Source organism: Bemisia tabaci, unplaced genomic scaffold (genome assembly GCF_918797505.1).
Source record: "Bemisia tabaci unplaced genomic scaffold, PGI_BMITA_v3".
NCBI lineage: Eukaryota > Metazoa > Arthropoda > Insecta > Hemiptera > Aleyrodidae > Bemisia > Bemisia tabaci.
Window position 1 is genome coordinate 125,129 of NW_027311765.1, and position 11,848 is coordinate 136,976.

Here is an 11,848-nt window from a genome sequence, read left to right on the forward strand (position 1 = left end):
TTATTTTATATATTTTTTTTTAAAAAAACTGTATTTGAGTTTGGGTGAAATTATTATGACTTGATAAAAACTGATAATTTTTTCTGCTATACTGTACTGCATGAATTGCAGGCCTTTACTCCAATCTGTTGAATCACTGTCGTACATCCGCACATAAAGCATTTTTCAACATCTTGACTAGCGCATTCTGCACTACCTTGACTGTAGGAGTTTCAAGGCTCGCCGTGCACACTAGATAAACCGTCCTATCACTGGTTATTAAGACGATCAATCTCGCAGTTCTTCAAGTCTCGATCGTTTTGTCGGCTTGAAGGGAGGCGAGTAATCCAGATATACAAAATATATCCTGAAACTCGTGAACGATGAGTGTTTCACTTTTGCAGAAAGTCCGGCCACTTGTGTGGTTTGATTTGAATTGTGTGCAACTTTTCCTTGAGGTCATTTTTTTTTTTTTTTTCCATTTAAAGTTTAATTTTACATTTCGTCAAACTGATTCCGACTTGACGCATTTTCCAAAATGAAAATACGGATTTCTCTGGAGAGATGGCCTTTTATGAATGAATGAATGAGACTGTTATGATGTAAATGAACTGGCCCAGCGCAATTTTCTGCAAAGATGTAAAGTTGCATTCATTTCCGGATATTTCCGGCTCTTAGTGTGACGGCCAGATTTTTCAATATTTTTTTTTCTCTTTAAAACAACTATTTTTTAAATCTTGCCCCCATGCACGTAAAAGAAGTCTTTTCATCACATAAAAATAGAAATTTCATCATTTCTTGGCGTTTTAAGATGCCTGGAGTCGAAAAAAAAAAAACAACTGTAAACTTCAGATCACCATGACCCCGGTTAGGTTTTCTTGGGGAGTTTCTCCCAGAACTTTTGCAGAATTCTTTCGTATGCTGTGGTATCAGTGCAAACCCATTTCAAGTGTTCGTCGACAGAGGCCTTATTTTCTGATGTATCGATTGGAACTCGTCTGATTTTTAACCCTGACATTGAAACCATGCTCTCATAATGTGGCATGTAACAGAATTTAGCATCGTGCAGTCAGATCACCGAATCAAGCCTCATGCGTGAACTTATTACTGAGTGTAGCTCCCCCTCTCCTGGGTCGATGTCGCCATCTTAGTCCCATAATTTAAATCATTTTACAACATAAATGCATGTAATTCAGAAAATTTTGGCAGCATTGTGGATCTACCGACGGATGGATTTTCCTCATTTTCAAATATCGAGTTGTTTCCTCAGTGATGGAATTACGTTCTTAAACATTGTATTTCCTCCTACCCTTCTTGTTAATCAAAGATGTTCCCAATGGTTCCCCCGCCTAATCCAATACTTTGTGAAGTACGCATCTACTCCTTTAAAATAGAAAGTGTTCGGCTGTGATTATGACTGACACCATTAAATCACTCGGCTCTGACAAACATGTAAGTCTGCATGGTTTTAATTACCCTACTTCAAAGGGAAAAAATTATTCAATTTTTTCACGTTTACCGATATAACTTTTACAGAAAAATGGAGGAAACAGCATCTATTTAATATAAATTTTAAAATAAATTTGAAAAACGAAATTGTGACGGTTACGAGACTGGATGAGTATATAATCAACGGAAAATCTTGCCACTATACTAGTACTAAATTTCTACCAGTATACCCCCGACCGGTAGATGCGCCATTTTACCTAAGCTTTGAGTAAGTCTACAGGATGCATATGCATGGCCAGCTTTGTCAGAAATAATGCATTACCTACTAGATTTTCTGAAGAATATTTACAGTTAGTCTGGTAGCGATTAAAATTCTTTTTTTGCTTCAAATCGAGAATGCAAAATCGAAAAGACGCTTTACATTATGGAATAACTGGTTATTATGAATATAATTAAGTTTCGTGCGTAAACTTTCTCTTGTTTCAGTAATTTATAAAAATCATTTTTCAAGTTTTAATGTGCCACTTCTGCACACACTGTTGTCGATATGTTTTGATAGTCATAGTATACTTTTTTAAATGACATTCCAACTCCTAACTAAAGTCAGTGTAAATCCGTCTCTTCAATATAAAAGAATAATGAGCTAGAGCTTTTTTGAGAGAACAAAATCGTAGCCTCAAGTTAAATGATAAAGTATGGTAAAATTCTTACACGAATTTTCGTCGCTCCTCTGACGTAAGGGCGTATCTTGATTTCCACGTGAACCCTGTTTCACATATAAATCCATGCTTTCTAGAGCTCATGCAGAAATCCATACATGCCCTTACGTCAGAGAAGAAATTTCTGGGACTGTCAATGGAACAACAACAAGGATCGAGTCACCCCTCAATTTCCAACAATTTTCATTGATTTTACGACTGGAAATGAATCCATCACGGCTCAAAACGTCCTACTCTTTTAACGTTTCTCTTATAATTTTAGCCTAATTTGTTTATGCATGTTTATATTTTTTACTCTGACATATTTCTATCCATGGACTCGTCGCATTTATCAGTAGATCAACATTCAGCAATAAAGAACACCTAATGCTGACTCATCTATAAAATCATCTATCTACATAGGAAGACAAATAGCACATGAGATATTCTTAAAATGAGCGAGAAATCATAAATAGGTCTCCATTGCAGAATGTCGTCCAGTTGGACGGAGTAAATCATGACCTTGAGCAATTGCACATTTAGGTAGGGCTCACTCCTTGAGGCGGGAGGTAGCAGAAGGGGTGTGGGTGAAGAAATCGGGAGGTGAGGGTGAGGCTGAGGGAGGGTTTGCTGGGGAGAGTGGGGCTATGAGACGTGATCGAGCGTGATAATGAGCGTGAGATGGTGATTTGTCTCGCTCTTTTCGGAGTTTCACACTGCCATTGATATGCTTTATGATTTACAGCGTAACACCTCGTTAAAAGTGCGGCTGGTTCTAAAATTGCCTCATGCCTCTTAATCTGCATGTTGATAATATTTAAGGTGACATAATCCAGTGCAGATATTTGTATGCATGAAAAATTTGTAGACTAAATTGTGATAGACTTACCGAAATACCTACCTTATGCGAACCATACCTGCGGAAATACCTCTACGGAGGAACATTTATGAATAGACGTATACATGATTTTTATCAACGCCTTATCTAGAATTTTTTCTGCAGAATTTCAAGCCGGCTGCCTTTAAATATTACGTCATTTTCTATGAGCCTCGTTTACTGAAGCTCCAAATCGATGGGCCAGAGCAATCGGTAAAGTAAGGCAATTTTTTCTCAAGCCTCTGATCATGCTTCGCCATGTTTTGAATCGACCGTAGGTTGGTGTACAGTTCTGGCTGGACTTTCCTTTAATTCTTTCGCCAAAACAAATATTCATGGCTATCAGGGCACAATCCCTGAAACAACTAAAAAAAAAGTCAGGATGCATCCTCGGAAAAGTCATCCTGAAGTGCCCATAAAACAACTTTGCCGCATTCGTCGTTCGTAAGTGTTGGGACGGCAGCCAAGATTTCAGATTGGAAAGAGCATACTGTTACATAACTCTTACGAACATGTGCAATAGAACTTTTTTGCCAGTGAAACTAGAAAAAATCAGATACGTGTATTTCGGCCTGCGATATTGCAGATTCCCTGTCGCATTTAATATTTAAAAATCAAACTGTCATCGTTTTTGTTCCAAATTTTGAGCAAGATATCAAAATTATTCTTTGAAAATTTCGGTTTTAAACCTCAAAAAGATCTTCCCGAAAGGAAAAAATAAATCACTGTAGATCCTTTTTTTTTTTTTTTTTTTTTTTTTTTGCAATGTCAATTACCAGCAACGTTGAAATACATAAAAACAACAAATCCTTTTTTCGAGAGATCGGTCATTTAATGATAAAACATATTAACAGTTTGCTTAATCAGCACAGTGAGCAACGCTGGCATTAAGTCATGGTATATGAGAAACGAGCAAAGCACCGTTAAGCCTCGCATGCACCGAACACTAAAAGAATTTCATTTTAACGGCTGGATGCAACTATTCGAGCTCCACGGATGTCCGGGTTGTATACGCACGGACGTGAAGGCGTTTTGATTCTCCAGACACTCGCCGCTTCAAACAAACGTAGTCTGAATGTTCCAAGAACGCGAAGGCTCCGTTATGTTTTGGTATAAAACAAAGCCGAGCTATTAGCCGACTTTACAAGTATAATATGCAATAATTGCTACTCAGGCCATGCTTTAATAAAAAAAAATAAAAAAAAAAAACAATGTGCAAGAGGATGTTAATATATTTACAATTATTGCATATTATATTTGTAAAGGTGGTTAATAGCTCACCTTTTTTTCGCATTATGAGTAGCCGAAAACCTAAAAATCTTGTTTTGATTATAATACAGTCACCTTCCGACCAAAGTCTCACAAGCGCCATGCGACGTTTCAAAATTTCTGCCGCCATTTTATTATTTTACAAAGAAATTTTTAGTTTAATCTGTTTGAAAATCTCTCTGAATTTCATCAGCAGCACAAAGAAAATTCAGTGAAATTTTCGGACAGCTTCGTTGAACAGTCTCTCTGTAAAAAAATAAAATGGCGGCGGAAATTTTTAGAAGTTGAATGGCGTTTGTGATACTTTGGCCGGGAGGTGACGATTATACGATGAATAATCTTGAGGTTTTGGATTGACTTTTCACGTGGGCATTCACATATCCTAAAAAAGAAATTTTAATCCAACTACTGATGAATGTGTATTTATCATTTATAGCAAACTTTGAGCACAAAGATTATAAGACGAGAGGAACCTGAGCAGACATCAAACAACCATGATCATAAAATTGTTGGAGATCATTATTACGCTGTGGCTATGGACGTCAATCGTTTCTGCTCAACTACCAATGCTAGGCCCATGTCCTGATGACGTCATGTCAATGCGCAACTTCTCTTTCGTTCAGGTAAGAATGATTTATCATCATCTATCAGTAGCCCTTGTCTATAGAGATTAAAATAAACAAGTTTGATAATTGAGGTACATTAATCGGTATGTTCATGTTCACTGGGCTCCTTTTGGGAGATCGGGGTGGTTAAAATTACGATTCGCTAATGTTGCTCTATGAATAGGGCCAACTTTTTACGTTCTCTCTGAACTCGATTTCCAAGTCTCCTTTTTTCCTCGTGATGCTTTGTGATGCAGTCTGATTTCATGACAGTCATTTCGACTGGACCAGACTAAATAGGCCTATGTGGGTGCTGAATAAAATATTGTTGCTAAATCTTTAGCGTTATTGCTTTTATTGCTCTGCTGAGCTTTCAAAGGAATCTTATATAGAAAGAGTTCAACGAATATATTAACATCATGATCCAAGTAGCTGTCTCTGCGAGTGAAATATCAAAAAAATTCCTCCCGAAGTTGATAGGATACGACCGCTGGACTTCATAAAACTCCTGCAGATGAGCGTGATACCAAAAGCTATACTGGAATAAATGTATTGCGCAGTCGTCTATTAGAAGGAAACGTCTTAGTTCTGCACTTTCCATCAGAGATGGAAGTTACCTTATGGTGTTCTTCAGAGTATTAGAAGATGTTTAGTATCGAAAACTAAAAATGTATATGTTTGACTCAAGACCGGGTTTTTCACTGCACTGAGAATTTTGAGTTTCCACCTTATGGCACATTTTACCCGACTCCGTCAAAAATTTAGCATAATTAATTGGATAAATTTAACCAAGACCAACGTAACTGTCTCGCGTTGCATAATTTTCTCTCATGTGTCACTTATGTAACGGATAGTTAAACGATGTATAGCAATTAAATTCTCAATCGACTTTTCCTGGATTATAAAACATCTACTCACAAAAATGCATGTTATAGTGTAGCTAAATGCGTTTCCTGTCACAAAAATGAAATATGAAAGAAAATTAAGCAAAATTAACGGAATAATTATGGAAATTCATAGACAAAACAATAAACAAAAAAGAAAGAGGGACATGGAGCGATCCTTTTTGTGGAATCGGGTGGGTGCAATATGCGAAAAACGTAGTAAGAGACTGCCTTTTACAGCAACCCGCCATGGGCCCTGTAGTTTTTAGTTCACCATTTCCTTCCATAGTCCATTTCAACCAATAGAGTCGCTCCATTTTTGCTTTGCTTTCTTTGTCCATCATTTTGTCTTTCAATATCAGTAATCAACCCACCGATGCAGTTAAGCTAATTCTGGTCGAATTCGTTCCATTAACATTGACTAAACATTAACGATCTTAGATGCCCAATTGATTCCGAATGTTAGTTTTTAGGAATATGGCATGAGCAGTATCGGTACTTTATCAGAGGTGAGGAAGGCCACACATGCGTTGTTTTAAGCTTAGAAAATAATGGCGATGGAGCTATCGGAATAACTATCTGGAACTATGATGAATGGTAAGCAATTTTCAGTTCATCGTCTCTTGTTCCTCTTTGAAAAACGGGCAGTTGTTCGATGGACTCATGGGAGCACCGTATAATCCACCATTATCGTATTTTGATTTCCTCTCGGTGATCCAAAAAGTAACAGGATTTTTCAATTGTAATTTTGTACCTACTAAAATCTGCCTTACTACCAATCAAACGTTAACCTTTCACAATCTTTTGACCAATCAAATTTTTTTGAAGGAAATGCTTTTAAAGCAAAGTAAAAGGGGTATGCAGTGAGTATAAGTACAGTTTTTCCTTATTTCAGTCTTCTGACCCTAGTATCACTTGTTATACCAAGTATAGCAGATACTAATGCAATAGTATAGTGAATGCTACCAGAGCAATCATTGTACTTGCTCAAAAGTCTGCCTGGTCCCTTCACTATTCTTTCTTTCCGAGCAAAAGTACTTAAACTTGAAGAAAACTTTTGTTCCTCATAGTAGAGCATTTTATTTTTTCAATAAAACTGGGGGTTTCTCACGTGTAAACTTTAGGGGATTGAAATTAAAATCTAAAACAAAATCCATGAACATTTCAAAGAAAGAAGGCCTTTGGCTCTCTAAAAACGAGTATCGGATAAGCAATAAAGCAACTCGTGTTCCGATCCATTGCCTGAAATTTCGAAATTTAAACAGGTAATACATCAACCTGATCTTAATTAATATTAGGCATTGTGATCATAGCATTATGAAAATTCGTCGCCCTTCTAACATAAAGGCGTAACCACACTTTGCGTGGCGTGCTTTGCGATAGATCGATTGATCTGCCATTTAAACCTATGGCAAAGGATCGATAGATAGGGTGTCCGCAACAAACACATTAATAATCGATTCTTTATCATAGCTTCAAATGTTGAAATATAGAAAATCGTTCATTCACGCCTTGCCACTGTTTTGCGATGAGCCCTGTCGTTCATATAACTCGTCACTTTCCCGGGCTCATCGCTAAGGGAAGTTACGCTTTTTTGTTAACCAAGCGACGAATTTACTGTCGGACATTGCGTCATTTAAAACCCGCATGGACCCTTGAGGAGGGTAGCCTCGCGGCAAACCTATTAAAAAAATTCCTGTACTCGAGATCCAAGAAATGAGCGTAATGAATGCAAGCACAGTCTCAACAATTTTGTGGGTGCATTGTAGCGAAGGATGTGAGGACGGATTTCAAATCAATGTTGCATTTTAGCCGGAGACTTCACCCCTTTTCCACACGTACCAAATGCACAATTTAATAATTGTTTAGTAAAAATTGGTAGCGCTGTTTGTAACTGCGGGTTCGTTGCAATTCCTTGTCGCGCTCTCCGGAGGTGACAGACCATGTGCTTAGGTTTCCTTCAGCACGCTATTAAAAATAATGATTCATTAGTGCAAAAATGTCTTACGCTTTAGTGCACGTCTGCACGACCGTCCCGGTGAAGTGTGGCGCTTGGCAGCCGCTCAGAATGACCCTGCAGGGAGCACTTACACTTTTGTTAACAATGAGTCAAGCCCCCATCCCCGCGGAGGAAGGCCAAGGATACGCTCTTGTTCGAACCGTCAACTTCATTCTGATTTTAATTTGCAACGAGTGCACTCACTCACACCACCTCAACTACCATTCATACAATCTCTCACACTTGAATGTCATTTCTTTTTTTGACGCAGAACTTATAGACGCACGTTTCTATCCCCTTTTCCCGATTGATTCACAGTGAATTCCTCGTCGCTCAATGAATTTCAACTAGACTTACGTTAATGCTGATGCACAAATAGACTGCATTTTTCGATTCAGAACTACATTCCTGGCGATGTATGCACGGGTAACATGTATTGTAGGCTTTTTCAGTATACTTAAACATTCTTGGAGAAGCATTGAATATAAAAATAAAATTAAAAATAATGAAAAGAATTGAATTTCTGACCATTATGCTGCGAATTTTTTTTATGATTTAATTCATCCCTGTGCTGCCGTGCTAAGGAAGAACGCCGTATGAGCCTTCAGACGTTGCCAAGTTTCCTCCGATTAAAACCGAAATTACTTAGGAAATTCTGAATATTATTTTTTCAAATTTTCAGACAATTTTGTACACAATATAATCTAAAATATCTGGAAATATCAAGGAAAAATATGCATAAATTTTGTCAAAAATACAGGTTTTATCCATGGAAATGTGGCAACTCTCGAATGTTCTTACGGCATTTTTCCTTAGCACGGCAGTGTGGCCTTCCGGACTTGCGCCATCATCGGAAACACATCGGAGTTAAGTATGTACACACAAAGCTGCAAATGTTTTTTTGTGTTTGTATCTTTGTAGTCGGTGTGCTTTGATTGCTGTAGATAATTGTAGTAATTAACTTTGTGTATACATACTTAACTCCGATGTGTTACCGACGGTGGCGCAAGTCCGAAAGGCCTCATGGATGAATTAAATATTAAGAAAATTCCCAGCATAATGGTCGGAAATTCAATTCTTTCATTACCTTTAATTTTATTTTTATTCTTCAGTACGGATCAGATAAATAATAAAAATTAAGTGGGACACAGGGAGGAGAGGTTGCCCAAACAAGTTTTGGATTGGGTACCACCTGGGAAGAGGCGACGGGGACGTCCCGTAAAGGGTTGGCGGCAGGGCGTAGACGAAGAGATGTTGCGTTGTCAGTTGCCCGATAACCTCTGGGAAGACAGGCATATGTGGCGTTTGGGTGTCGTAGAACGCCAGAGTGCGTTGTAAAGTATATATATATATAAGTGGGACACAAACGGAAAACGTCGATGACGAGAAAGAGATGAGATGGTTCTCTTTACTTTTTCTCTTCCTTTAATTTTTTAATTATATGTGGATGGAATAATAACTTATGCATGTAGCATTATGCAAAGCCAAACATGACAGCACCATCATGTCTTTATCCTCCGCTCGACATACATAATTTACACAATCATTACTGAAAAATCCTTGATAATTTTCTTTCTTCACTTTGTTTTTATACATTCAGTACATTTTATCTTTTTGATAAAGGATGTATATTTTGTCGGCAGTCTGGACAGAGAAACAGTAGTAAAGGGAACCGGCAAACTTGGCGGACGTGGTAGGGATGATGGCCGACTTCTAATCTCATTTTCTTATGGTAAACCTACTCTGCTTTTACCCTTTAAATGAGCTTTTTAACTCAAAAATATTTTGTCGTAATTTGAGAGGCAAATTCTTACTAGCCGAAAAATTATTTAGCGTTTTTTCACAAGCGAGTTTGATTGATTGACTCCGTGCATTTCACGCTTTTGTTGCAATAAAAATTTAAAAAATTACGTGTTAAGGAAGATACATGTAATAAAAAAATATATAAAAGTCAAACAAGTATTTTCAAAAATATTTTATTCACTTATTCAAGAGATCTAAAACATTACTATGAGACTAATAATTACTGAGACTGACAATGTGCACATAGTTTGAATATTTAATGCCCATCAATATCGTCAGAGAGTCACTTCAATAAATTCATCAAGCACAGAAAATAGCGTGAAAAAACTAATTACCCCTGGGGTTATTCAAAATTTGAGATTTCCGTCTTACTTTTCTTGTAAAAGACCAAAAGTTAAGGCCGAGAGAAAAAATTCAACAGGGAACTCCATCTCACGTACGTCCACCCTTTGAAATTTCTCCTCACGAATGTATAAGTTTGTGAATCGCTTGAGTTCCTTCGAAATACATGAAGTTTCTAGTGAGATGATTTCCCAATTGAGTTTGGATCAATGGTTTGATATCGCAAAACGGTTCCATGCTAGTATTCCGTGTTCATTCTGCAATCAGCAAACACTTAAATAATTCCAACAACGATTTGGCTTAAAAATGTACATTTATTTACCAAGTACAGACCAACACAACTACCAAACATTTCAGACGGTGCGTGCAAAGAATACTATAATTTCATTTGATGGGAAAAACGAACAGTCACTGTGAAATAATGCAACAAAAAAGGAGTTTTGCGGATCATTGCCCGCCTATTACGAGCGTTAATGAATTGTATACTGATTGAGATTCCATTCTTATTTGGCGATTTATTGTATCTGCATGATATTACTTAAGCTCAGAAACTATTTTAAATGCACGGTTTCGAGGCTTTTACGCCTTCCGATTTTGTTTCCAGGTCCGGATTTACCATTTTGGGTGATCGATACAGACTACGTGACCTACGCTGCTGTTTGGGGCTGTAACGATTATTGCTCCATCAATTCCCGTAAGTTCAAAAATAGATCAGAGTTTGCGGACTGTTTTTGCTCCGAAGTAAAGTTTGAGTTAAGAATCAGCGAAATTCGGAAAACCCCAATATTCGATGCAGAAAAACGCCCAGAATTTATACCTTAACTAGGGGGTACGCCCCCTGGCCGCTCCGCGACCCAACCCCCCGGTCTAAAATTTGTTTCAAGAACTGAGAGGGTAGGACCGAAGGCATGAACCATCTGGGCCCCCGAGTGTTTTTATAGTTTGGTAAAATGAGTTCCCAGCTGACTCGGATGGTTCACTTTTGATCAGGCGTGACGTAGTTTAAACTAGTGGATATTTTTTTTGCATTTTCTCAGATAATTTTGTTTGCAATTTTACCTAAAGTTCCTGAAAATTTCAAGGACAAAAATTCATACCTATCCTCAAAAATAACCATTTCATTGAAGAAAATTCGGCAACTCTCGAATGTTCATACGGCGTTCTTCCTTAGCACGGCAGTACAACTCATAATATTAGTGTATTTAAACCCGAAATATTCAAAACCGACGCATCGTCGTGTAGATAAAATAATTTTAAAACGAGGGCGGCAGCTTTTTCATCGAGTGAAAATACCGATAACATGAAGAACAAATGACTCTCAAGAATGCCTCCTAAATTATGACGACTGTTCCCTCAAACTTACGACTTCCTCTTTGACTTAAAAAGTCATTCCGAGTAGCATCGCTTTCCTAACGATTCCACCAAAATGGGGGAGTCAAACTGGAGATGCTGTCCCGGAGGACAGCTGCTCTTTCCACTCATCTTCCCAGATTTTGTTCTGGGTCTGTCATAACACGAGACAATGTCCCCTGGGAAAAGTCATCACTGAGATGGGTCTTGCGAGGGTGACGGTGCGACAACTGAAAGGACCCTGAATTTCAGGATAACCTTGAGTCAAGTCGAGGGAAATTTATAACGTCTCATATCTGAAAAATAAAAACCAACTATTTTAAGTTTTTAAACCGTGCGATTATCCGTCAATCAAATGAATTAATTAGAGAGTGCCTAAAAAGCAACGGAACCTACCTTCCCTCCATTTGTCTTTTCTCCCATGTTGCAAAGCCCCCTCATGTTCCCTCAGACAATAAAATAAGTGTAAAAATATTTGAAATTTGTGAAGGTTGTATTTATTACTTCCCAAAATTGTAAAGTCCTATAAATATACATTATGTGAGGAACTTTTTGAGTTGATAATTGTGTGGTTGGAGTGTCTCTTGAGTAAC

At 37.7% G+C, this 11,848-nt stretch overlaps 1 protein-coding gene across 1 annotated transcript; it reads left to right on the forward strand.

Annotated features, from left to right (window-relative positions):
- Window positions 1–386: 386 nt before the first annotated feature.
- LOC109040712 (apolipoprotein D) lies at window positions 387–10,599 on the forward strand (the record flags this gene model as incomplete). Its single annotated transcript, XM_072305895.1, is given in 5 exon segments — window positions 387–1,431; window positions 4,709–4,895; window positions 6,228–6,358; window positions 9,404–9,492; window positions 10,510–10,599. Coding segments are annotated over 4 exon segments (439 nt in total), but the record flags the coding sequence as incomplete, so codon positions are not given.
- Between the last annotated feature and the right edge of the window lie 1,249 nt (window positions 10,600–11,848).